This window comes from Silurus aristotelis (genome assembly GCF_946808225.1).
Source record: "Silurus aristotelis genome assembly, chromosome: 16".
NCBI classification, from domain to species: domain Eukaryota; kingdom Metazoa; phylum Chordata; class Actinopteri; order Siluriformes; family Siluridae; genus Silurus; species Silurus aristotelis.
In genome coordinates, this window is record NC_139589.1 from 2,556,819 (window position 1) to 2,584,815 (window position 27,997).

At 40.9% G+C, this 27,997-nt stretch overlaps 1 protein-coding gene across 3 annotated transcripts; it reads right to left on the bottom strand.

Moving 5' to 3' along the window:
* Positions 1 to 115: 115 nt before the first annotated feature.
* On the bottom strand, positions 116 to 27,389 carry mntb (MAX network transcriptional repressor b). 3 transcript variants are annotated; one of them, XM_083564489.1, is made up of 6 exons: positions 27,230 to 27,389; positions 21,118 to 21,733; positions 20,822 to 20,863; positions 19,723 to 19,834; positions 4,119 to 4,311; positions 116 to 2,539 (listed from the first exon to the last, which is right to left on the bottom strand). In XM_083564489.1, the coding sequence occupies exons 1-6, from the start codon at positions 27,300 to 27,302 to the stop codon at positions 1,989 to 1,991; spliced, it is 1,587 nt and encodes a 528-aa protein (XP_083420615.1). In that variant the 5' UTR covers positions 27,303 to 27,389; the 3' UTR covers positions 116 to 1,988. The 3 variants fall into 3 exon arrangements, with proteins under 3 accessions (XP_083420615.1, XP_083420617.1, XP_083420616.1); XM_083564491.1 differs by lacking the exon at positions 27,230 to 27,389 and adding an exon at positions 25,186 to 25,322; XM_083564490.1 differs by lacking the exon at positions 20,822 to 20,863.
* Between the last annotated feature and the right edge of the window lie 608 nt (positions 27,390 to 27,997).

Consider the following 27,997-nt stretch of genomic DNA (forward strand, 5'->3'; position numbering starts at 1 on the left):
CTCACTAGCAGGACCCATGATGAAGAGATTATAACATGTGAAAAACACCGATTATCCCACAATTGTGTATTTTATACGATAACAAATTTAAGAAAAGAAAGAATTGGGACAAATGTTTTTTGTAAATGTAAGATTTATTACGAATAGTCTTTTTGTTTTGTTTTTTTGTTTAGGTTTTTTTTTTTTTTTTTTTTAAATTACTCTCGCATATTTCAACGTTACAGTTTCATTTCATGGTGGACAATTCGATTTTAATGCAGCCCAAAATGTACAGGCGATATAGAACTTAAACTTTCTCCATAGGGAAAAAATGCAGATTTTTATATATGTATATATAATATCAATGTTAGAAATGAGGTCTAATGGTCCCCACCACATCATACATTATTAGACATGGTCCCGGAATAATAATAATAATAACAATAATAATAATAATAATAATAATAATAATAATGGGGGGATCGAATGCTAAAACAAAATGGGAAAACATTTTTTTTTGCAATCTACATGCAAAAACCAGGCAACGGTGTAATCCTCAAATACATACACGTATATGTGAATGCGTGCATATCCATCACATTTATATCTATATATGTATATATACACAAACACATACATAGAACATAGACAATTAAAAAATAATAATAATTTTTTAATTTTTTATAAAAAAAGGTAAGTGAATTCTTTTTTTTTTTTTTTTTTACCAAATATAAAGCACAGCATGTATCGTTCACTCTTTACGGTCATGATGGGACTTTCACATCTAAATTGGACATAAGAACGTGGCCTTCTCACCTCAGCGCGTAAATTAAAAAACCTGGAATAGTTTTTTTCTTTTTCTTTTGAAGGACTGGCGAATTGACGAGCAGGGAATCACAGTGTTCTGGTTAAATCTGATAGTACGTCAGCAAGGTTTTTTATTCTATAGTAAAAAAAAAAAAAAAAAAAAAAAAAAAAAAAAAAAAGCATAACTACAAAATATTAAGGATTTACTATATATTAAAAAAAAAAAAAAAAAAAAAAGAAGGCAGGAAGGTACCCCAAGGAAGCAACACGAGGAAAGTGTCACGAGTGTTATATGATACGTGGATGTGGGGAAGAAAGCATCCTATTGTGTAGGTAGAAATGTTAATTAATTTAAAAGTGTAATGTACAAGGTGATGATGATGAACATCTTCATGAAGCTCTTTCTCATACGCACACATACAAAGAAAACATGACGATGCGTCAGGCAAAAGAGAAAAAAAATTATCTAAAGGACAAGCGTTCACATATTGACATTCATATGCCAGGTAGAAAAGTTAATCCGTGGAAGTAAATCTAGTGCCTTGTAGAAGAAATCTCAAGAGGTGTAAATATCGCCAAACAAACACAAGTGTATTGGAAGAAATTTACGCTTTACGGGTCAAATTGTACGCCTACGTTACGAACGCTATGTCCGGTGATTTCCTGGACGCCGAGTGAGGGCGCCGGTCTTCTACTCCTTTAACAGTCTTTATCTGAAGGCCTCGTTTTCTCTGCCTACGTTTGGCATTGAAGAAAACCGAATAATCCTTGTGACTGATGAAAAAGCCTCTGCTGGACCGCGTTTTAAACAGCAGAGGGCGCCATTGGATTTAGACCACAGTTTAGGCACTTCGAGATTTGAGGATTATCGAATGCCAGCCGGATAACGAGCAATCGTTTCTGATCATCATCATCATCATCATCATAATAATAATAATGCAGGAAATCATGTGTTCTCACTAACTGTGATTTTGTATTCGTATTCTTTTTCCTGTTGACCGGGTGAGAAAGCGACGCCTGAGACGTTTATTCTGAGCTGCGCCCATAAGACGGAGTGAAATGGATGCGTCGCTCGCTGCGATTAAAACTCGTGGTTTTAAGGTCGCACGTGTGTTTCTCGTTTGATTCGCTCGGCACGATAACAGTCCTGTGCTCTTTTCTGACAATCCAGATGTTCTTCACAAGCCCTACACCTGTATGTTTCATGCTAGCTTAAGCGTGCTGACAGGAAAAGGCGGCATGGTCACCATAGTCACTGGGTTGAGCACGGCCTGCCCCACGAGACCTGCGTGATGATGGGCCACTACGGCCGTAGGCTTTCCCACAATAGTGCCCTGCTGTGCCACAGCAGCACCGTTCACATGGCTGTGGCTCTGAGGCTGCTGGGTCAGCGTCTGCGTGATGTGGCCCAGCACAGACGACTGAGAGACGGCCACGGTCTGCGGGTAAAGGGTCACCGGGTGCACGGTGATATGACTGATGGATTTGGAAGAAGCCGGGAGCACGTGATTGACGGCCTGGATGACGGAGGCGTGCGAGACGGAGGCGTGCGCTATGACGCTGGGCTGGGGGGCGATGGCTGCGTTCTGGGTCTGTGGAGGGGTGGAGGCTTTGTGCTGGAAGGCTATGTGAGAGGGCAGGATGGACAGAGGAGGAAGTATGGGACAGCGGGGGTCAGACGGTGCCGGCTGACCTCTCAAGGACGTGGAGCGCGCTCCGTCTGCGGCGTCCTGCTCGAAGTTGTCTTCGCCTTCTGTAAAAAGACAACACAAAGAATTCATTGATAAACGATAATGTAATATTTTACATAGAGGTGACCCCAGAGTCGAAGATTCAAGTACCAAACTCACAGTCAAAAATTCGCAGAGTGTTCGCGAATGGATCATACCATTTTGGTTATTGGGGGGTGCTCAAAGTCTAATTTTACATAGAACTACCGGTTTTCTCCCAATAAGTATATTATAATGCTGTGAATATAAATGTGAAAAGAAAAAAGCTTTTAATAAATATTTTTAACCTGCGTAAATAAATCCAACTCAGTTTAGCCGATTTGCCGACACGTGAAATGCGCATTCTTCTGCGGTGTGTCCTTTCTGCAGGACACTGTCCTTTCTGCAGTTTTTTATGTCATTTTGCGGTCGACTATAGGAAAGGCTTAATGATTCCGATTCCACAGTGTAAATCCGTAGTTGATAAAACCCCACATTTTACATGTAGATACAGTGCACTATTTCTTTATACAATCGGGGCTGAGCTCGAGCGCTGGTTTGTGGATGGCGAGCGGAGCCGAAGGAGTCGAGTCGTAAATATCACACACCTGAACAGTGTTTTATTAATGAGATCTGGGATTCCAGGGGACGAAATCACAGAGCAGCGTATATGCATGTGGGATAAAGAGCTGAAAGACGAACGCAAAAGCAAACAAGTGTTAAGGGTGAGTGGGGCAGAGTCAAGATCTTTTTTTGTGTTGTTTTTTTTTTTTTTTTATATATATATAATAGCCTGTCCCTGAGCGGTCGAATTATCAGCGTTTAAAGTCGTAGCTCATTGGTTAAAGTTCTGGGTTACTGATGGGAAGGTTATTGGGTCTAAACCCTTGAGCAGCCATTAACCCTTTCGGTTCTATGGGGCGCTTCATTATGGCTGCCCCTGCACTTATACCTCTGGTAAGATTTTCACACTGCACTAATGTACATGTGACCAATAAAATGTTTCTTTATATTTGAAAGTAAAAATGGCATTTATGTGTCACGTACATTTCAGCACAGTGAAAGTCAATCTGTACAGGGCCTCGCGCAAGGGCCCGAAAGTGGCAGCTTGGCGTTAATTGGGCTTGAAACCCCGACCTCCTTTAACCTTTAACCCCCGAGCTACCACTTCCCCTTGCTAATCCTATACAGGGCATGATTGGACCTGCTGATTAGCATGCTACCATGCTAACCTTATGTGCAGCAATCCAACCATGGTATATGATTTAGTATACAAAAAAGTTCAGCTTGGAATTCAGTCAGAACAAATGCTGCTTTGTTGGGGGATTTTCAGAAGATTCACTCTCTCTCTCAGACTATTAATTTTAATATCTAGGGTTTTTTTTTTTATATATCAGCATCATTTAAAGATGGGAAATGTGGTCAAGTTTTAGCATCATGCACATGAGGACGTGAGATCATCGGCGTTACCGAGGTCAGAATTGTTTCCATTCTTGTCGGAACTACGGAAAACTTTTCCACGCAACCTCACTGAGAAACAAAACTGAGGACTGTTTGTTTCCACGACACTGAAAAAAGAAATCTCTATTATTATTCTCGTGTGAAGGAGCAATGACGCCGTACCTGATGCTGTTGATGTGGAAGCCTGGTCATCTTCAGGTTGGGCCGTCTGCCGGAGGATGCGCTCGATCTCCAAGACGTCCATGCACTGGCCCAGATCTTTCTTCAGCTCAGCCAGTCTCTGCTGAGTGGCGATCTTCTCCCTCGCCAGCTTCTCCATCTCGTGCTCGTAATCCTTCTCCTTACGCTTTAGAGTCTACATGCAAAACATATAAATGAATATTTCTAATTCTATATATAGCAAGTTACAGTACACTGTATGGTTGGAACATCCCATTCCACATTTAGTCGCCATTTGTTGTTATAAAAACCTCCACTCTTCTGGGAAGATGTTCCACTAGATTTTGTGGAGATTTGTGTGAGATTCTTTCAGTCAGGTACTGATGGAGTTGAGAAAATGAGGAGGCCTGAGGTGCAGTTCACATTTACTCATGTTCAATAGGGTTGGAGCTCTATAGCAGGAGATCTTCCACTCCAACCGATGGAAAGCAGATCTTCATGGAGCTGGCTTTGTGCAATGTCATGCTGGAACAGGTTTGGGTCTCCTCTGTCAAGTGAAGGGAAAATGTCATGCTCCTGCATCCAAAGGCATTTAATATAATTGTGGAGCTCCAGCTTGTGGTAATATTTTGGAGAAGAACCACATATGGCTGGAATGGTCAGGTGTCCCAATACTTTTTTCCATATAGTGTATTTGATATATAATATATTTATTATAATTTGTAGAATTAGATAATTAAATTTATAAAAAATAAGCTGATAAAATGTTTTTTCTTATTTAAAAGTGTCTTTGCACACGGATATTTGGTCGAGTCCCAATAAATATAATATAATCAATTTTTTTTACTTTTTTTTTTAATAGGCTTTTTTTTTTTTTTGATAAAACGTACAAATTTACATATTTTTACAAAATGTATTGCCAACGTACAGGTGTTTTGTTGAAGGCATCTATACCCCCCCCCAAAAAAAAAAAAAAAAAAAACAGGTCTGGAGACAGAAATGTGGTTGCTGTAGTATGCTGTGTTTTTTGTTTGTTTCAATATGAAAAATAAATGATGAAATATCTCTGAATAAAAACTTTTTTCTTGCTTAAAATGCACAATATTTTTGTCTCGTTTTTTAAAAAATTCTATCCATTTTTATTTGTGGAGTGCGTTAATTAACTATGGACGTTGTCTCAAGCAGCTTTACAGAGATAAAGCAGTAATAAAGCAGTAATAAAGCATGTAAAAGTTTGTCCCTAATGGCAGCTGTGGAAACAAAGAACTCCCTGAGATGGCATGAGGGAGAAACCTTGGGAGGAACCATCCTATTTCGTGACTGTGGGACTTTTGAACAAATATTATAATATAACAAATATTTGATTGACCATCAGCACATAATCCATCAGTGGTTTAGGGAAGTTCATATGGATCACTACGGTACGGTGGCTGAGAAGTGAAAAACACAAACAAATCCGGAAACACAACGACAATCCAGACAAAGCGGAAAAGGTTTAGTGAATGGAAAACGTACCGATCATTGGACGAGACACCGGTCATTCCAGATATACAGGAAATATGAAATATTATCGCTTTGTTTCTTGTACATGTGTAAAGTTGTCTGTTAACTTTAAACTTTTTTTATTTCGATTAGTGCACCTTTAAATATAAGAAAATAACCGAAGTAAACAGAAGCAAGCAAAGAGAAACTGTTGTACTTCCTGTAAGTCTTGATTGACAGGTGTCTCGTCCAATGATCGCCAAGTTTTTCATTCACAAACGATACCTACCTTTTCCGCTTTGTCTAAACTGTTGCACGAAAACACATTAACAAATCTGAAAACACAACGACAATTCAGACAAAGAGGAAAAAGTTGGTATAGTTTGTGAATGAAAAACTTACAGATCATTGGACGAGACACCTGTCATTCAAGACTTACAAGACAGGAAGTACAACAGTCTTTTTTCTTTGTTTCTTTTTTTAATTATTAAGCAATTAGCCATATACAAACAATGTGGTAATATCACAGAGCAGGTGCATGAAAATACTAATATATACACACATATATTTAGGGGAAAGTGGGAAATTTTTTTTATAAATAAATACAATTTCTAATAATATTAATAAAATTAAATAAAAAAAAGGATCAAAATAAACAGGGCTATGGTTTATTCTGTAAATAGTTTTCTATAAAAGGACAAAAGATTCATAGCATTTCTCTTTTTAATCACTTTTAGGGCTTTTGTGAAAGAAATAAACTCATTATAAAATGCAAAAAAAACCACGTTGGTTTCACTTTCAAGTATTTCGAATTTTGTATCTAAAATTTTCCCATCAGAAGAATTTTATTAACAAGAAAATCGTCTTTGTTATTGTTTATTCTAAGTCCAAAAGATAATGTCCTTCACAGTGAAATGTCTTAAATGGGGAACCTTTGGGTAAAGCCAGTTATGGATATCAGACCATAAAGCGTCTGAAGTAACAGTCTGCAGCAGGAGAAAGTTGGAACGTCTGTGTAAAAGTGTAAAAACTAATCTTTATGTGATGATATACTGCAGCATCTCCAACATCACTGCATATGAATGTCCTTCATCAAAGTAGCTTTGAATTCATTTTATATTCTCTTTACTTCTGTTATTTTCTTATATTTAAAGGTGCAACTAATCAAAATAAAAAAAATTGTTTAAATGAAACGGAGAACTTTACACATGTAGAACAAACAAATTTATAATATTTTATACTTCCTGTATATTTTGAATGACAGGTGTCTCGTCCAATGATCGGTAAGTTTTCCATTCACAAACGATACCTACCTTTTCCGCTTTGTCAGAATTGTCATTGCGTTTTCGGATTTGTTGTTTTGTTTTCGGATTTGTTAGTGTTTTGCCCTTCTTGGCCACCGTACTACAGGCTTTTCAAAAGCAACAAAGATTCCCACAACGTTATATACAACGTTATACCCTGCACAACCTCTTTTTAATTTGGAGAACAACCTCAAACCACATATTTTTATAGATCAGATCATTCCATGTAAATTTGAATAGTAAATCTTAGAGGGCAAATTGCACAAACACAACAAAGACTCATATCTGACGTTTTCTCCAGAACATTTCCGTAACACTGTAGCAACTCTTCCATAGCCGAGTACCAGGCCACGAACCAGTGGTTTGGAACCTCTGGACTAGATAGTCTTGACTAGAGGTCTGGACTAGAGGGTCTGGACTAGATGGTCTCTGAATATGTTGTTCCAGTTAGTATTATATTATAGATCATTTGTGCAAATGGCTCCATTTCTTCCTAAGAAAAGAGCTCCATTGAAATGTCCTTTATTTCCAGTTTAAGACTGGAAATATTGTGCACTTTAGCACACTGATTATATCTGTTTCGGCAAGATTTTGATGACTATACTGTTTGATTAAACAAAATCTGTAAAAATTAAAAAAATGTGACATTTTTGTAAGGAAAGCCGTTTTCTCCTTTGATCTGCTTTCAGCATTAAATCAAAAAGTCACAAACGCATCGTAATTCACATTTTGATTTACAGTCGCTAACCGAAAAGCCAGAGAGCGTGAACGACACAGACCCAGCCCTCTCTACTACAGCTCTATTTGGCATGTTGTGTACAGGCTTTATATCGTTATTGATGTGCTTCCTTTGTTTATTCTCGCTTTCCTTTTCCTTCCCCGACGAAGCCCCACCTCTTCCCAGTTTTCTCAGCGGCGTGGCCGTGGCCCTCAGAGATTAAATACAGCGTTCCGGTTCAGCCAATCGGCTCTTCGTCAGAAAAACCTGCCTGTCCGCTCGCGTTCCGCGTCGGTGTGTCAGCTGAGCGTAAGGTGCGTGTCAGCTTTGTGTTCGCGGGCGTGTCGTTCGTCTCCCACTCGATGTGCTTTAAGTACTCAAATGAGCGCTAATCCCATAGAAAAACAACGCTTTCTTAGCTGTTCCAACTCGCTCGACCTCTCAAACTCAATTAAACCAAGATACTATTTTTAGACTCTGGCCTACATTTTTGTTCGACGCAGACTACAAATAGCCTCCGCAAGTCGCTTAGTTGTACAACAAAAAATATGAACAAATAAAAATGTGAAAGAGGAAATAAAGGGAAGCGCGGATGCAAATCGAGCGACCTGGTCGTCTAATCAAATCACAGCAATGATCCAGGAGAACATTAAGGTGTGCGAGTGCCACTTATGTCCCCCTGAAACAGTTTCCTAGCTGCGATTAGATTTTGTAGGTTGATGTATTTACTTGTACGAGTTAAGCAATTGATATGCATTTGACAAAAAAGCTTCGGAGCTGAGGATGGTTCCATGTAACCAGCCTAAACATCCATGAAGTTACTGAGCAACTCAAGAACTTTGGATTGGATTTGGACTGTAATTAATATCAAAAAGTCTGCTACAATGTGCTCAGGTTCGCAGGTTACATTTATGGGTTCATCACTGAACTGCACACCTCAACAATGATGGAACTGTCATGAATGGACATTCGGTGATGATGAGGAAAAGTTCCCTTTTAAGTCTAAAGGTTTCTTCCGCATGCCATCTCATAGAGTTCTTCCTTGCCAGTCATTTTCGGACCAACTTAATTATAGTAACAAACTTATACATTCTTAACTTTATCTCTGTAAAACTGCTTTGAGACAATGTCCCCTGTTAAAAGCGCTCTACAAATAAAAATTTACTTGTTAGCCTTCACCACAGCTTTTGGGACTCACAGTTGACGCGCTACCTAAATCTAACCTAAAAGTGCCTTGGATATACATTTCCTGCATTGAACATTATTTTTATTTCATACATAAATACCGTAATTTCCGTACTATTAAGCGCACCCATATATTATTTATTTATATATATATATACTGTGTTTTACAACATATTTTGAACATAAATAAGCCGCACCTGTTTATAAGCCGCAGGTGTCTACACTGAAACTAATGAACTTTACACAGGCTTTAATGAAAGACAGTGTCTGTTACACGGTGTAACGGGTGAAATATGTTGTGGCTCCTTTAAGAGCAGAGCGGTATTTGGGGAACAGCCTGCAACCGCATTTTTTCCGGTATTACTGCATGTGTGCAAGACCGAGGAATATGTCCTTATTATTTTCTGATGCTTATTTCTAAGTTTCTTTGACTAACCCGGAACGCTGTTGTCAAGAAAAATAAAAAAGCACGAGTTTTGGAAACCTGTCTGTGCTTATATGATTTCTGTTGTAACTGGAGTTAGCGAGCTCTCCCATGACCCAGACTCAACACGCTACAACGGCTTGGATCTAAACAGTAGCCGACCAAGTCACTGTTCACTGTCTTCCTCCTTCCTTTCAAAACTATTTCTCTCGGGAGTTTATCTTTTGGCATCGTTGTGCGTTTAAAAATCACCATCGATAGCAGTTTTTTCTCCCGATGCCGTGCAGCTTAGAACACAGGTCAGTTTTTTGGCTTGAAGTTTGTGAAACCGGGAAAAACCCAGGAAAAATCCATAAATCCGCCGCTTCATTGTTTAAGCCGGGGTTCAAAGCGTGGGGGGAAAAAGTAGCGGCCTATAGTCTGAAAAATACTGTACATGACATCAGTCCTGGAGCAATCCAGAAAAGTACTGGGTTAAAAGCCACATGTCTCATGAGTTTATATTACAAAGTTTTTGAAGATTTTTATGATAAATGAGATTCCTACAAACATTTATCTGAGATTATGTCTGATCCTTTTCTCTCTCCTCCTGTTTGAGAGCCACCTGCTAAACTCACGTGTCCATTCATACTCTTCATACAGTCTGCATAAAAATGAACTGCTGACCATTAAAGGCTTTTGTTCTACATGTTTGGATATTAATATTGATTTATTATATATATATTGATGACCAGGTAGCCAGACAAGCTATTCTTTTACAGTCATGGCCATTCATATTGATGTCCAGCCATTCCAATCTCAACACACACACACACACACACACACACACACACACACACACACACACACACACACACAAATTTCAAGAATTTCTCTTATAAAAACAAACGGGCAATAAAACCTCGTATAAACATAGTATAAAACTGTAAAGGGAGATATATTGTAACTTACAGATGTGAAATAGGCTCAGATTTTCCATCTCCATTCAGATCTCCAAGTCTCTGTTGTTACTCCGCCCCAAGAATATTTTCCTCCCCTGCTTTGTGCAAATCTCCAAGAAAACACCTTTTTTTTTGACTGTCCATTTTTTTCTTTGTTTTCTTTTTTTTTTTTTTTTTGTAAACAAAGTCCAGTTATCACGAGCTGAAAAAGGCTGTTTGAGCAGAACTGAGAGCTGCATCACATCCTGGTCCTTCACGTGTGCCGTTTGACCAGTAAAAGTTTGTAAAGAGTAATAAAACTAAGCCTGACACGTGGGAAATAAAATCCTCCCATATATCGTTAGAATCCTGCACTCATTGGCTATATTTTCCATCAATCATTTTGTTTCCATAATGCTACTGGCTGGAAATAAAAGGTTTAAAATTATGGTGGTGCACAATAAAAATATCGACATCTGCCTATAGAGTGCAGACTGAAGCCCGAAATTCTGCCTCTTTTACAGTTTTCATTTATTTATTTTCAAGTGTGTGGTCTCATTTATTTTGTAACACTATATTCTACCAGCCATATTTGGTTTTTCTACCTGCAAGATGTCATTTTTTTATGCAAAATTTATTCAGAAACATATACAATACACAATTTAAGTATTGTGACGTAAGTAAAAGAATAACCATCGAAATTACAACACTATTGTTTGGTTGGAGTCAGAAATGCTTTTATTTTTCCCTAATAAACCGGGATTAGCAGCAGCGGATGTGTTTGTGACTCGTTATTACAATAATAATGTAAGTAGTGCATTTTTTATGCATGCACACATTCTTTCCATTGAAAAACTGTGGATCTGAAATCACTGCTTGAGGCTTGGAGCGTTAGAATGATGTATTGTTAGTCATGGTTACACTTGTGCCTTTTAATTTAATCAATTGCTTAACATTAACACCTGAGAACAACGGGATATTGGTTGCGCTGGTGCGCCGATGAGGGCTAAGAGGTTAATTGGATTATTTTTTCCTGAATATTTTTTTTATAAAAAACACATTTTTATTAAACAAGCAATAAGGACAAGGAAGGAAAAACAAACAGCCAAAAACACGCCAAAAAAAAGGATTTTTACTATTCAAGTGCTACTACTGTAGAGCAAGTCCAAAATGTGGTCAGGCAGAGGTGGCAAAAGTACACACCTCCTTCACTAGAAGTTCAGAAACTCATGTTTTAAAAGTCTCTGGTAGAAGTTGAAGTTCTGACTACACTTTCTTTTACTCAGGTGAAAGTAAAGAAGTTTGGGCTCTGACATGTACTACAGTAAAAAGTAGTCATTATTACTACCTGTTTTAGTGTCACGCTGGAAACTGAATCTCACATTATATTAATATATTAATACAAATCAATTTCTAATGTACTCTAATGAATGTGTTCAGGATGAACATCCACCATATAGAAGACAAACAGAGAAAAGATGATGATGATCATGTGACAGGAATGTCTCTGTTCTCGGTCATGTTTACAGGTATGCCATTGCAGTAAAAAGGAAAAAAAAATAATCGATCATGTCCCCTAAATAGATTAAAACTAAAGGAACGAGTCTGGTTTTAAAATGTAAGAAGTAGAAGTACAGATATTTGTGTAAAAAAATCCATAAGTAAAAAGTTGTCAAAAAAAATAAATAGTGGAGTAAAATAATGATACCAGAAAAATCTACTTGAGTACAGTAACGGAATATTTGTACTTCGTTACTTCCCACCTATGTTCGGCGGAATTTATAGAGATCAGCAGTAGCAAAAAACGTGTGCGTCGGATACAAGCTGTCGTTTGTATCGCTCGCTATGCGTCGTTAACACGTGTGCGTCTGTAAAAAATGATTTATTTATTTACCCTCATTAGTAGAGGCGCTGTACTTTTATTATTTAGAAATTGATTGATATTTTATATGTACAGTTTCCCACAAAAATGAGTGCACCCCTCACATTTCAGTAGTCAGTGTGCAGCTTGTATAGCAGTACAGATTTACTGTCCTCTAAAAATAACAACATACAGACATTATTGTCTAAATAACTGGCAACAAAATTGAGTAAACCCTCAGAAAACATCGAAATTGTGTGAAATTCACCAGAGCTGCACAGGTTGTTGCTGGGATCCTCTTCCACTCCTCCATAATGACATCATGGAGCTGCTGGATGTTAGACACATGGTGCTTCCCAACCTTTCACTTCAGGAGCCCCACAAGTGCTCAATAGGGTTCAGGTCTGGAGACATACTTGGCAACTTAATCACCTTCAGCTTCCTCAGCAGGACAGTTGTCATCTTGGCGGTGTGTTTGGGGTCGTTATTATGTTGGTAAACCGCCGTTCAGCCCAGTTTCTAAAGGGAGGTCATCATGTTCTGCTTCAGGATGTCACAGCACATCTTGGAATTCATGTTTACCTCAATGAACCGCAGCTCCCCAGTACCAGCAGCACTCATGCAGCCCCAGACCATGATGCTACCACCACCATGCTTGACAATTTTCTTAGTACTCTGCTGCACCAGGGCATCACCACACATGCTGGACACCATCTGGGCAAACAAGTATATCTTAGTCTCATCAGACCACACGACATGGCTCCAGTAATTTATGCTAGAGGCTTCCCTCTGGTGCTTGTTGCAGTGTGCGGCGTTCGGTCTGAGTACTGATGTGCGGACCTTCCGATTTTGCATCTCATGCGTCTGTTTTTTTTTTTAAGCAGCTTCTGCACCTGACGCACAGAACAAGAAAACGACTGCTTTGATGGACCCTTGTAAGGTCTGTTTCAAATGGAACCAGTCTTGGAAAACCTCTGTATGACCCTGACCACTGTACTGTAACTCAGGGTGATACTGATCTTCTAATAGGCTCGGCATCTTTGTGGAGAGCAACAATTCAAATTCTCAAATCCTCAGAGAGTCTTTACCATGAGGTACCATGTTGAACATCCAGTGGTCAGTGTGAGAGAATTGGACTCAAATCTTCTAATACAAGATACACAATTTTGTATGGTCCTGTCAAGCAAACAAAAACATGATAAATAGGACGTGTGGCTTCGCACAATTAAACGACATACAGCTGTTATCACTGAGGGTGTACTCACTTTGGTTGGCAGCTATTTAGACAATAACGGCTGTATATTGATCGAATTTTCTTCGCTAAACCGTTTCTCGAGCGCGTTCTCTCAGCATCGCTGCTGCTACGTGAATATGACGTATGACAACACTACGGAGACCGAGGCATGTCCTGAGTGTCACATAGAATACAAATTAACATGGCAGAGGTAGAGCTGTAACTTCCTGGAGACACAACAAGTAAATAAAACCAGATTATTATTATTATTTATTTTTTGCATGTTTGAGGCATGTTTGTGGAATAGTGATTAATGGACATGTACTTTCTGGATCTTCTGGATCAAAATCGGCCACAATGAAATTGCTTGTTTAGTTTAAAAATCACTAAGATAATCCAAACGATGCATAATTATCAAAATTTGCTAATTTTTTCCCCAGGACTCAAAATTAAAATGAGAATCTTTTAAAAAATCTTTTATTAGTGTTCCAACGCTGAGGTACAAAATGTCTAAATCAGCTTTAATTTTCAGGACGACTTCAAACTACACTCATGGGCTTTTGTAGGGAGGAAGAAATAACACTTCGGTGAAAAGCTGTTTAACTTGGCCATCTTCCCTCTGCCACGAAGAGAAACTGACAGTCCAAACTACAGCCAGTTTCCTCCTTTCACTCAATAACATTGTGTTATGACACAACCATGTTTACACCAAACGATGAACACAAGCTGAGACCAAGAGGAAAGACCAGCTTATACTACAGAGGTGCCAATATATTCGGTCTGGCTTTAGGATTTTATGAAATTCGGGTAGACGAGAGAAGCAGTCGGAGCAAACAAGAACGAATTTCCCCTCACGGAAAATACAAATCAGGGGAAAGGACACAGGACATGACTGACTTCTTTTTTTTTTTCTTGCTTGTGCTAACTTTCACTTTCATGCCAACTTTATCTACATGATCTTTAACCTGTGAATTCACGAGACTCTGCACTCGGAGTGCAAGAATGTGATTTTTTTTCCCCTTCCCAATTACCTTCCTTTCCTGCCAGATCCCACCCACCAGCCTGACAGCTACCCTAATATGGACAAAACCATCGGGTCACCTGACCATAAGATTGGTATGTGCTTTCTGAACATCTCATTCCACATTTACTCCGTATTTGCTGTTATATAAAAACCTCCTGGGAAGATGTTCCACTAGATTTTGGAGTGTGTTCTGGAGATTTTGCGGTTGGGTACTGATGTCGGTGAAGTGAGTCCTGGGGCCTGGGGTGAACTTAGCGTTCATATTTATCCAGCATTGTTCAAAAGGTTTAAGTTCAGAGCAGCAAGATCTTCCACTCCAAGCCACGTGAAGCATATCTTAATGAACCTGGCTTTGTGCATTCTCATGTTGAAACAAGTTTGGGTCTCCTAGTTCAAGTGAAGAAAATGCACAAAGGCATCCTGTCGCTCCGACTCTATGGTAAAAAGTTGAGGGCAAAAAAAAGCAGGTGTCCCTATCCATTGTTCTATAAAGCGTATTATGAGTGATCATAAATGCAAAAATGTTCTGGGGAAGTAAAACCATATGGAGAATTGTGTTTTTTTTAAACCATTCATGAATAAATAAAGGGAATAAAGCAGTTTGTGTCTGTACCATTTTTGGACCATTTTGCAAATAGACTCGGTTGATTCATCAAAATCATCCAGTAAATGACATCTTTCAGAAAGATACTTGCCGTCGGGGCTTATCTGATCCTGCTGGCCTTTTCGTTTTAAAACCAGCTCCTTTGCTCAGCCCGGGTCTATTTTTAATCCGGTAGCGTCACACCATCGCTGGCTTTATGCTCCAAAAATGGGTGTTTGCTTTTTTTCTGGAACTGTCTCTGGATTTCAGATTAGTTAGAATCTCTCTTTTTTTTTCTTTCCCCGGAAGCAAAATGTCAAGAATAATGATTCCAGGAATAGAAAGCCAATGAGCCTGTGATATATATTATATATATATATTTTATTATTTTGTTTTTATTAAAAATTGTCCTCAATGTCCTCAATCTACAGAATAAAAATGCGGAATCTCTTCGGCAACAGTCTGGATTTTGACGCTGAGCCAAAGCAGGGATGAAACAATATACTTTTTTCCCCTCCTCTCCAATTAAACGTAGCGATTCCTGTGCGGCGGAGTCGTACCGTAAACATCTGTCCTGATGTTTATGTATTTAAATACAATTCTTCTGAATATGTATATTTCTTGTCAGACGACAGCTGGGCCTCGTCGCTGCGGCTTTCGAGCGCTAGTTTTATTAAGAGCGTTAGTAATGGTGTTTAAGGTAACGTGCCACGCGTCGCTAATGGATGCAAAGTGTTTAAGTGGATCTGAACAAAAAATACCTCCAGGTTTCTCAACAGATCTTTTACAGGGTTTCTGCAGGTTTCACAAAGTCAAATTTAAGACTTTTTAAGACCATTAGGAATCAAATTTAGGATCTTTGTCACAACATCAAAAACACACAAATAGGTAAAATTTAACGTTGGCCTTAACTGAGCCCTAAATTCATTATTTTAAAACCAAGTATCGCTAAAAATACACTTCCCTACAGCCGAAAAATAAAATCTGTTTTACTTCTGTGGTATAATCCAAGAAGGATTAGCGCCCATAACAGAAAGCTGATTGGCTGTCGCATTTTGGTATCATTTTTAGTTGTAATACAGCGAATTATATTTGGATTAGCAGAGGAAAGAACTACAACACCGCGGGAACTAACCAACAAGAACAAGTGCTTGTTACAAGGGAGCGTTACAGGTAACGTTACATAGAAATCGGAAAATTAAGACCCGTTTCGGATTATTTAAGACCCAAAACTGCGAATTTATGACCTGAAATTTTTAATTGTAGACTTTTTAAGACCCTGTTTTTACTACAGTTTATTCAATGGTGCTGTAAAAAAACTTTTTCTAATGTCTGATTACTGAAGCGATTATCTCAAAATCCAAGTACAAAAGCAGAAATATTTAAATAAGGATTGCTGGAGAAAGCATGAATTTATAGGACAGATCCACACTGACACACATATCTACACTGTATGGACAAAGGTTTGTGGACACCTGATCATAAAATTGGTATGTGCTTCTTTTCGACCATCCCATTACACATTAATCCCATTTTTCCATTATAATACGCTCCACTCTTCTGGGAAATATGTTCCTCTAGATTTGTGGAGATTGGTAAAGTCAGGTACTGATGTAGGTGAGAAAGTGAGGAGGTCTGGGTTGTGGTCAGCGTTCACATTCTTTATGTTAAATAGGTTTATAGCTCTATAACAGGAGATCTTCCACTCCAACCAATGGAAAGCAGATCATCAGCTGGCTTTGAGCATGCTGGATTAGGTTTGGGTCTCCTAGTTCATGTGAAGGGAAAATTAGGAACTAGGAATTACTCAAATGATTAAAGAAAACGCTTTCAGATTGTTTTTATTCCTTGCTGAGGCCTTGATTTTGTTTGGATCAAGTCGAATCTGTTATTAAGTGAGAGCTCCATATATAAATCTGACGATCAACCAACCACTGCAAGACGTCGGCCGTAAAAAGTCAACCCGAAAAAAAAACCTAAGTATGTTTACTATGTTTATAAGCGTGAAAAAAAAAATCTCAACACGTAAAATTCTGCCCGCAAGATTTAGGTTTTAAATCTAAACTCAGTTCACGGCTATAAATAAGTTAAATTCAGTTTATAAATCCGAACATTGATTTTAACAATTAAACAATTTTACATCAAACCATGACGTCATGATGTCCATGAGTGTCTCTTGGACAGGAAGTGAACAAATGACTGAATATCATGAGGGTCATGTGGTTACATGACACCCCCCCCACCCCCCCTCGCGTTTATGCTTGTGTGACTGATCTGAGGTCAGGTTCGACCTGCGCTGCCTTTTGTTTTTCCCAGCTACCGAGCAGACGGTGTCGCCAGGTCCCGCAGGATATCACCACGGCAACAGCTGGAACCCGCTGCAGTCTCCCTGGCAACGGAAGGAAAAGAGAGCGACGTAGTGACAGAGAAGAAGGCGGAGCTGTAACGACAGGGTCGATCCGATTGGACAGACAACCTCTCAGACGCCTACAACCCAGCACTCGTCCCAGCTCTCCTCCCACACCCTTCCTTTAATTACAGTCGCTCCTCGTGTTCTCTCCTTCACTACCCGGACGCTGGGTCTCCACACGAGCGCAGATACACTTTATGAAAGTGTATGTTTATTGTTAGTGAAACGTTTGTTTTGAAAGTAATTATGGCATTTTAAATGACGTAAATCACCAGAACACCAAACAGAACTTTTGCTATGTTTCCACACGGACGGTTTTAATTACCGGATGTGTGCATCATGGCGGATTTTGGTGCTTGATTTGAGACTTGGCGTGTCAGTAAAAACAAATGTTTAGTGATTCGAAATTTTGTTTTCGGTAGAGTTTTATTTTTTTTTTTTTTATCTGCGTAAAAGAAAGGATGCAGTAATTGAATGTGTGTATATTTGTTTAGATTTTAAATAAAAAAGGTCAAAGAAAAATGCCTGCTGCCTTAATCCCACGTTAATAAAAATGAGTGCTGTTTAAATGAATATATTATATAAATCTTTCAACACGTAGTTATTGGGAAGATTTGCATAATTAAAGGCTATTAGCTGAGACTGATATTATAGCAGGGGCATCTGGGATACCCCTGCTATTAATAGAACAAGTACAAGATGTCTTGGCAAACACAGAACATTTCAAATACGGGCTCAGGATCGTCTCTCCGTGCTCTCAAACCTCCTCAGGAGGCTGCAGCTTCGAGTCGATGCGCCAGTAAGCATGTGCTACATGAGAGCGGCGTGTGCTCTTTGAGGGGCGGAGTTTGTCTGGAGCTGCCGCTGACATCAGCGGACTCGCGCTCGCCATGTGCTCAGGCCTCACGTGGCCCCACAGGAAGGAGGAGGGGGACGGGAGGCTCTGTGTTAGTACAGGAGGATTCGGAGTAATTGTGTCATCGCATGGCCTGTTTCCCTGCACTACAAAACACGGTGCGGGTCAGGTTTAGTCGGGAAAATTGCATAATAATGCGAAAAATGTTCTGTAAAACATCTATTTTCTCGGTGGGATCGTAGTATTTGCTTTTAAACCTGATCTCATGTAGTGCTTAAGATCCGTATGCACCTACAGCGTAATTTCAATGGCTTTCACAGTTCAACATCAGGATCAGAAGGATCAAAATAAATAAAGAAAAGATATAAAAAGAGGGGAAAAATGGACATAATGACAAAGAATAATCTCCCAGGGAGGACTGTGTACTGTGGCATATGCCTGTGACATTTTCCTGCCAAAAGCACCTAAGCTGGGTGAATGTACAAGAGTGAGTGAGTGAGTGAGTGTGTGTGTGTGTGTGTGTGTGTGTGTGTGTGTGTGTTAGGAGAGAGAGAGAGAGAGAGAGAGAGAGAACGCTTGGAACAGAAAGTGGTACTGGCTTTCACACTGGCTTTCTCCCACAAGAAGCAAATAAGGAAAAAAACTATACACAAATAAATATAAACTGCTTTTCTCATTTCTTATTGCGTTTCAGAAAAAACACAAACACTCTGACCCTGATGAACCATTCCATCCCCACCCACAGCGTTAAACATTAGCTTTTACAACAAACTTCCTGAATCCAGTCCTGTTCAAGCTAATCAGACGGCACCATAAAAACATGCCCATTGCACGCAAGAATGTAAGGAAAATCAAACACACACACACACACACACACACACAGTCACAGTCACCCTTCTGACAATTTTTGTTGCAAGTAGACATTTTAGATTGCAGCTTTTTCCCCACACAAAGACTGCATCGTTCAGTTGAAGGAAAATAAAACGTTCTCGGTGTGGGGTCTTCGGCTAATCGTCTTCTCTACAAGGTCAAAACTGTGAAATGTCCCTATAGCTATCAGAACATCATATAAAAACACACGCAAACATCCCGAATCTAAACCGTCATCCTCGTTCTTCTTAACCAATTAATCCGTCAGGTTTCCTTTCAGCAGCTAATCTACCTGTTATTGGGTGCAGGTAGTCCCCGAGTTACGATGCTTCGACTTGGGATTTTCCAGTCTTACGATGACGATCCGCCGTTTGTGAGACATCTTATTATATCCAGCGATCGACAAAGCACAATTTTATCTCGTCTCTCTTTTTTAACCATCGTCGCTAAACACAAACAGAGCGGCTCCGTTATATATACTGTAAAGTTTATACACTACGGTCGTGCAAACTGCTCTGTTTTGTTCAACTATGTTAAATTATTGACAAATTACAGTATAGGACCCCATACCACTCACCATTCTTTGAGACTCCTAGGCAATGTCTCGACTGTATTTTCTAGTTACGATGGGGGTCATTGGAACACGTCGGGGACTACTGCACTTGGACTCCAAACAAACCCAACTCAAGCGCATTGCTGACCATCTCTCCGTTTCAGGAAAGTGCCGAGCTCGTACCTGGATGTAGCGCAGGGCGCTTCGGAGCACGCTCAGATTGGAGGTCTTCTTATCGTCCACGTTGGGGACGTTCCTCTTGAGGGTCTCGAAGCATTCCTTCAGATGCGCACGTCTGAAGCAGACACATAGAGCGGGCGGTAAACGGTTTAGTTTCGATGGGAATGACAGTTAGTGTAGCAGCACAATAATGGACACACAGAACAACAACAGAAACGCAGTAGCGACCTGCCACTCCTGAGCTCTGTACCTTTTTCTATTAATGTGTATTTAACGGTTTATTATGTCGGATTCAGTAGTCAGCTATTAAATTAGCTGCCTGCGTAATTAAGGCCTATGAGGGCTTGCGGGATATTGATAAAAAAATTTTCCACTTTGTTAACTCGCAATTAATTATTTCATTGACCAGAAAGTCAAAAATTGAAATCGGGACTTTTTTTTACGCTTTTACGGTAAACAAGGGTTTAATAATATTACTAGCTGTAAGGTCTGGAACTGCTTGTTGGCGGCAGCAATCAAGAAAATTTTAGGTCAGAAAACTAGTAAAAAATGTAAATAAATAAAAGCCATATCGGCATTTTCTTGTGCATTTAAACAGCGAGCGTCCTCACAAATATTTCATATTATTTATGATTTGTTGAATCGCCCGTGAGCTGCCCGTGAGTCCTGAAAGCCCTGAGACAAAATCAGATGAAGGGACAAGCGGACGGAGCTTCCAGGCAGTGATAGTTAATATCATACAGGATTTCTGTGTCATTTTTAAATGATGTGTGTAATACATTGATGGTCAATTGTGGAGCTCCTAAAGTTGGCAGATCTGCTTATACAAAGTTAAGGTCATCACATAGGGCTGATATTGTAGCGTTTCCTGGCAGCAGTAACCTGGTTTAGAACCATACCCCATATAAATCCATTTGAGTAACTATACGGACGAAAACAGTCACTTTAACACAGGTCCTACGCCCTTAATGAAAATATTGTCATCCTCTTCACCTTTTCAACTATATGATTCCCTCAACTAGACCCCGTTGGTGTTCAAGTGATTATTGCTTAAAGCACAGGCAGAATATGTGGAACAGATATAGAAGTAGAAGTAACTCACCTATTCTTTTCTAGCTTATTGTGCACCTCCCTGGTTCCTGCTCTGTAAGCACAATGTTGATGCATTTCGGTTAGAACTGGAGCTGCATGTGAGCAATATATCCAAGTTACTCTTAAGATGTTCTAGATTTATACCATCCCTTAAACAACCCTTGAATAGCTTCTAAAGAACCTAAAGAACCTTCTGCAAGCCTCGTATTTACTGCTCAATGCTTCTATGCCTTATGATCTACCTTAGCCTTGCTGGTGAAGCAAACCATATTAGGTATAAATGTAAGAAAAATAAAAGGATCCCACCCTCCGGGGCGCCTCTTGCCATCCAGACCGCGGTTGTCCTCCAACGATGCGCCGTTGGGTCGGGCCGGATGAGATATATGACTCTGTGCCAGAGTGGGTTGGGCCAGTATGGCATGCTGAGGGGTGATGACAGGTGCCGGGCAGGGCTGGAGCAGGGCCTGAGGGTGCTGCTTTGGACTGGTGCCCGACTGGGGCAAGGTGCTGCCCTCTGCCTTCACGTGGGTGACCAGGGGGCGATGCTGAAGGTACTGAAAATGCTGCGGGTGCAACGGAGAGTGTGTGTCCTTCACCACATGGTTGAGTAAAGGTGCGCCTGGAGGGGATAGAGCTGTAGCCAGAGGAGTCACCACTGGTATGGTGGAGGCTGTGTGGAGCGTTGAGGCTGCAGGGTTAGCAGGAACCACAGGGATTGGGATTACTGTTATGGGCATGGGTGGAGGTAGGGGAGGAGCTGGGGCTAGAGGGCATGGTTGGTGGTTGCGAGGTTCTCTTCTTGCGTCTTCATTCCAGCTCACGTGGTTGACCTGCACTGGCTGGATGGGTGAGGCAGGAACTTCAGGACGCTTGGGTTGCGCTCGACAGGACAGGAGGGCCTTTTGTTGTCGCTCATCCTCCTCTAAAAGGAGAGAGAAGATCAAGAATCAAGATCAAGAAACCATTTCTGTCCACACAGGCTGCCCAGGTGCCTGTTCAGTCTCTTGTCATTTCAAGACTGGACTACTGCAACTCTCTGCTGGCAGGTTTTCCCCTGAACACTATTCGTCCACTGCAAATGATCCAAAACGCAGCTGCACAACTTGTGTTCAATCTGCCCAAGTTCTCCCACACCACCCCACTGCAGGAAAGTTTCAGCAACAGAAGAAACGACTCTCTAGATTTGTGGCGAGTAGAAATGTGAACCCTAAAGGCAGATGGACTACAACAGCACACTGCGTTCTACTCCAGTCAACCAGGTACAGAGGAAAATCTAAACCTACAGTGGCCACAGAGACACCAATGTCGATGAATATTGGTGAAATGCCACTTGGTCTACGATTGGTGACTAGCATGGTTTGGAATGATCTGATAAATCCAATCAGCTCTGTGTGTCTACACTTCAGGTTGGTTTTACATTGGGACACTTACGTTTTGGTTTAAAAAAAGTCGAATTTTGACACAGTCTGGACCTATAAGACCAATCATGCATCATTTGAATCTGCGATTTTGGCCACGATTTTGTTCGTCTGAGAAATTTAAAAAATCCTTAAAGATTCCTATAATTCTAAGCCAAAATCTGCAGTTTTTGATCGCTGGTTGGACATGTTCACCGACAGCTGATTAATGAAAAATACAATCTTTTTTTCCACCAGTAAAATTCTGGCAGTGTCAGAAGATTTCAGACTCTTTCCTGCAGCGAAAACCAACAAAACAAAAGCACAGAACCTGATGGAGAAATTAGCGTGACAACTTCAAACCACCTCAGAGAAAACGTTGAAACGAGTCAGGTGGAAAAGTACAGCGAGTACAGAAAGTAGCGAGTTATGGAGGGAAAACAAGTGTTTGTAGGATGTTTTAGTTTGCTGCTAGCAACTATTAGTGAGAGAACGCAGGTCTGAATGCGTCATGGACCGATGACGTAAAAACTTTTTCTTGTGTGCGTCGGTTTTTGACTGTCGTACAGTCTGATATTATGACAAGTGAGATCCTACAGTGTGACATGGGGATCAGGTTTGTACAGTCTAACAAGCAACAATCGAAAAGAGAACTATTAAATATCGCACTGCGTGAGCCCGGCGTGAGGAGTGAACCCGAGTGTGACCACAGCACCCCAAACATCACCACTGCAAATTAGGGCCAGACGTGTAAACTCAGGTCACCACATGGCTCTCAGACAAGCCATAAAAAGACAAAAAGATCACTCCTCTTTAACCAGAAGTGTAATAATCATGTAACTTGGCACAGCAGATCCTGTCAGACAACACCGAGCTGTACAGAAAGGTTCCAGACTCAGAGTGGGAGGAGCTAAAGCTAACATGATGGTTTTCACTTCTTTTCCGGTAGAACCGAAGCCAATTTCACACACTGAAACTGGAGACTCCTTCCATGATTGTTCTAATATGTTATTATATCTGTTTAACAACAACAAAATCATTGTGGAGATACCGTTATTTCATGTTCAACAATCACATGACTATGATTTGCGTTATGGCTCGGGACAGCGTCGAGACTGGAGTTGTGGAAAAGGAATCAACCCTTAAGATCCAAAATCAGCAGCACAGGGATGTGCATCTCCATAACTGATGTGCCTCGAAGCTTAGCCAATGATACGATACATTCAAGATTTATATAAAGCAGCTACCGATGCGATACGTTGCTATGCACAGTTTGATTCGATGGAAAAAATACGACGCTGTGCAATGCAGTATGGTACAAAGTTCACTTTTATTTCTTCCGTTCAGACAGACAGCAAATCATCAATTTACCCAAATACCTTCTGACTTTCTTACCCATGGCTCTTTCACAAACAGGACTTTGTAGCGCAAAGAAAAGAAACGATGAGATTAAACCAGACGTTCTTTTCCTGTTGTGTCTGCAGGAAGTTACAGCTCTACCTCTGCCATTTTAATCTGTATTCTACATGATTCTCAGGACACGCCTCGGCCTCCGCAGTGTTGTGATGCGTCATATTCACGTAGCAGTAAATGACTACTTGAATCCGACGCAAACTTTTTTATATTGATGCATCACATCGTTCAATTTTATGCCGATGCACCGACGTGATTCAGGGAATCTTACCATCCCTACAGCAGCACTTTCTTTTTCCTAAAAAGTCATATATTCGATTCAAAAAGTTCTCCGTTTCCTGTTGTTGGCTTGGAGCCATTTTGCTTTCTTTTCACAACGCAAGTCATCGTGAAGGGGGCGTTTCAAACTCATGGACTCGTGAAGGGCGACCTGCACACCGCAAACGTCAACATCCTCGTCTGGGTCGATATTTTTATTCAACAATGGAGTGCATACTTCCTGTTTACACGACATCACCTGCTTAACAAACAGCATTCGCCCTGGCTATGATCTGCCTGCTGTCCGAGAAAAAAAACATGAACATTCCATGCTTTTCAGAAGTTCTTCTCAAAAGCACTTCTGACAAAGCATAATCCAGGCTTAGGAGCAAAGCCTTGGGAGGTGTCTGACCCAGAAACCAGCACCAGATCTCATTCAGCAGCACCCTGATGAAACAAGGAGGGAATCTCGTCTCAACTGCACATTTTGTCGATTGGTCGCTTGCCATTGATTGACAGATGGCGCTGTAGAGCAGACGTTAACCAATGGTCGAGGGTCTTCGCTTTTGTTCTGCGGCTTGTGTTTTAACAGGCAAAGGTGGGGGGGGGGGTCCAAAAAGCCCATTTCAACTGATGTCATTAGCGCTGTGAGACACGAGCTGTATTCCGCTACTGCAGTGCCTACGCTCGAAAAAAGATGGGGTAAAAAAAAAAAGAGAAGGGAGCTGCTAATGCGGTCGAGCGTGCGAAGTGACGGTTGCTATGGATGCAAAGAGACCAACACAGAGGCACGTGGGAATCCTCGAACATCAAATTAGGTTGGTACCAACCGGGTACCCGAAATCTCTCCATTTAAGCTCCTGCGTTTTTGTGCTTTATGAAAGAACAAGGCTTTTGGGACACACACACACACACACACACACACACACACTTAGACTCTATGCTAAAAGAGAAAACTCCATATAAACCATTTGTGAAATGAAGCAGCATCGCTAATCGAACTCCTTTTCAAACCACAAATCGCTCGAGCAGCGGCGTGTACGGCTCGTCTACGGCCCGGAACGCCAAGCACGAGGCTCTCTCGAAAAAAGACGTTAACAGATGGACAGTGTTTTGTGAGCAATAGGACATACACTCTAGAGGGCAGCACAGCTCTTAATGGACATGTGTTTGTGGCATAGCAGAGCCTGGTGTCCTTATAAAGATGACATAAACAAGTCAGGGGAAGGGAAAAAAAACTCTGTACAAACCGGACGCAGCCATTTCACCCCCCCCCCCCTTCTGTACAGCACACGCAATTACTCACACATGCGAGTTTGTTGGAGCGCAAACAATGCAAGGAACCCACGCATGCTCGTCCAGGCATAGATTCACATCTCGATATTACATACCACTCGTTCCATTCACTTCTTGTGCATTGGTATATTAAAATGCTATAAAAACTTAATTCCTGAAAAAAGTCTAATTATCACGAAATTGTAACACAAACACAAGCCCCCCAAGCAGACACGTTTTAAGCCCGGGGTCGGTAACGTACACCCACGACATTGTCAACAAATCGCTCTGCACATCTCAGGCTTTAAAAACTGGAATCCTCAAAGGGTTTCTCAGAAAGAACAAACTCAGCCAGAAGACATTACACAGTCAAATAGGCTGCTTCCAGAACCAAAAAAACAAGTCCGCTTCCACTTCTATCCGGAGGTATTCAATATTTTGGAGGAACATTTAAGTGTTAAATACTCGCCAGGTAACGAATAAACCCCCCATTTTTTTGTGTGGACGAAGCAAAATTCTATTAGACGGCATCGTGCCAACAAGAACGTACAGAAGTGGACTGTAGTGGGGCGGGCGTACATGAAGGTATATGGGTGTAGGAACATCAGGCTCATGCTCCCCAGACTGTTCTTCGAAGAGTACAATCGTACAGGACGCCTTTATATGGTGCAGAGCTTCTATAGGAGCTCTATGAAGACACTGTGAAGATGTATGAGAAGAACTCGAGCTCACCATACATCCGTATCTGATCTTTGTGAGCGTGGAATGAGATCCACATGTAAACAGCCTTTTTTTTGGATTATTAATACAATGAATGCAGATCGAAGGCTTGTTTGTGATCTTCAAGACGTTCAGAAGGATCTGCATACTGACCGAAAAAAAAAAGGAAAACAGATACTGATTCACTCTTTCACCAATGCAAGATCAAATGGATGGAGGGATGGATGGATAAATAAACCAATCAATCAAAATCCCCCGCAAACAGCCCATTATATAACCCCAGCATTAGACAGTCGACATTGGGAGTCGCCCCACTTCCCCACGCTGTGGGCGCAGAGACCCGAGATGGGCGGGGCCACACGCACTTAAAAGGAAAATAGGGGGCGTGTCGTGTACGCACGTGGTCGTAAAGGGCGGTGCTTTTTTTCGGAACACGTTATGCATGGAAGGGGGGGGGGGTGACACGTCATCAACAAAAAATCTCTACTCCCAGATTGTAGCGAAAAAAAAAAAAAAAAAAACACGCACGCAAACACACGTGCGCACACGCAATTGATCACCGCGAATGTAACAGAGGAGGATCTCTCTCTCGTTTTCTCTCTCCAACTTATAGATACGCTACTGTCACGGAGTCGGAAGCGAGACAAAGTCACGCGACAATGTCACGCCGTAAACACGAGCGCGCGTGCACGCACGCACACACACACACACAATCGCCACCGCCCAGTGCACGAGCTTTACGACATTTCCTAACTTTATATTATATATATTAAAAAAAGGGTCCAATAACAAATTGATTTAAGAATCTAATAAATATTCAGAATATGATTTTTTCTTTTTTAGAGAAAAACCAAAAGAAAGAAAAGACGCGCGCGCACGGCGCAAGACAGTTCCTTACGGAAATGGATAACGAGATCGAAAAGAGGAGCGCGTGTGCGTGCGTGTGCGTGTGTGTGTCTGAGAGTGAGAGTGTGCGTGCTCACCCACCCTCCACGGCACGGAGTCGCCGACTAAATATAGCACGCGCGCTTATAACCCGGAAACCGAGCAAAAGCGAAACGCTCGCGCGCACCCGACGCCGATGCACCGTACATATAAATACAAAGACAAGAACAGCAGCAGCATGATCACGCAAAAAAAAAAAAATGCACGTGATGAGCGTTCGTGTGTGTGTGTGTGTTACACGTCCTGTTGAGAACACTGGCGGTTGCACAAGTGCTGCAGCGTGCATCAGTCTATACACACAAATACATTCTTCTTTTTATTTCTCTATATCATGCACAAATCCAGTCATCCCCCCCACCTAACAACCCACCCGCCCCCCATCCACCCACTTACCCCCCTCTCCACCTTACCACGTGTAATCTGTTGTTGCTGGGCTTGCCACTCCAGGTATCGAGCCGCTTCCAGAAGGGTATCAATACTCATTTCGTACACCGAGAGGATACAGTGTATTTAAAACACACACACACACACACACACACACATATATATATATATATATATATATATATATATGTATGTATATATATATATGTATATATATATTTACACACGCACACCGCAGGTCACGTGTATGCGGGCTGACCGGAGTGTTCACGCGCACAAAGCTGTAATTTTAATCCGTAATATTATAATAACATTAAAAACAAAAATAAAGTCTACAGATCTCCCGGAAACTCCTCCGACTGCATGACTGGACTCGCAACAAGATGGCGATGCGAGTAACAGAAAACACAACACAGAGGAAGGCGGCATAGCGATCAGGCCCCGCCCTCTTACAAAAAGTCACGCCCCCAAATACTACCGGTTCTACAAAACAAGGATGACAATGAGGATCAGGAGTGAGAAAGAGAGAAAGAAAGAAGGAAGGAAGGAAGGGATGGATGGATGGATGGATGGATGGATGGATGGATGGATAGATAGATAGATAGATAGATAGATAGATAGATAGATAGATAGATAGATAGATAGATAGATAGATAGATAGATAGATGTTGGATGGATGGATGGATGGATGGATGGATAAAAGATTGGATTGATGGAAGAATGGATGGATATGGATGACAAGGATGACAATGAGGATCAGAAGTGAGAACGAGAGAAGGAAGGAAGTAAGGGAT

Coding starts and splice junctions, on each gene's coding strand:
- mntb (XM_083564489.1), bottom strand. CDS start 27,302: ATGAGTATTGATACCCTTCTGGAAGCGGCTCGATACCTGGAGTGGCAA. Junction 21,734..27,229: donor GCAACAACAGATTACACGTG/GTAAGGTGGAGA, acceptor CTCTCCTTTTAG/AGGAGGATGAGCGACAACAA. Junction 19,835..20,821: donor AATAAGCTAGAAAAGAATAG/GTGAGTTACTTC, acceptor TGTCTGCTTCAG/ACGTGCGCATCTGAAGGAAT.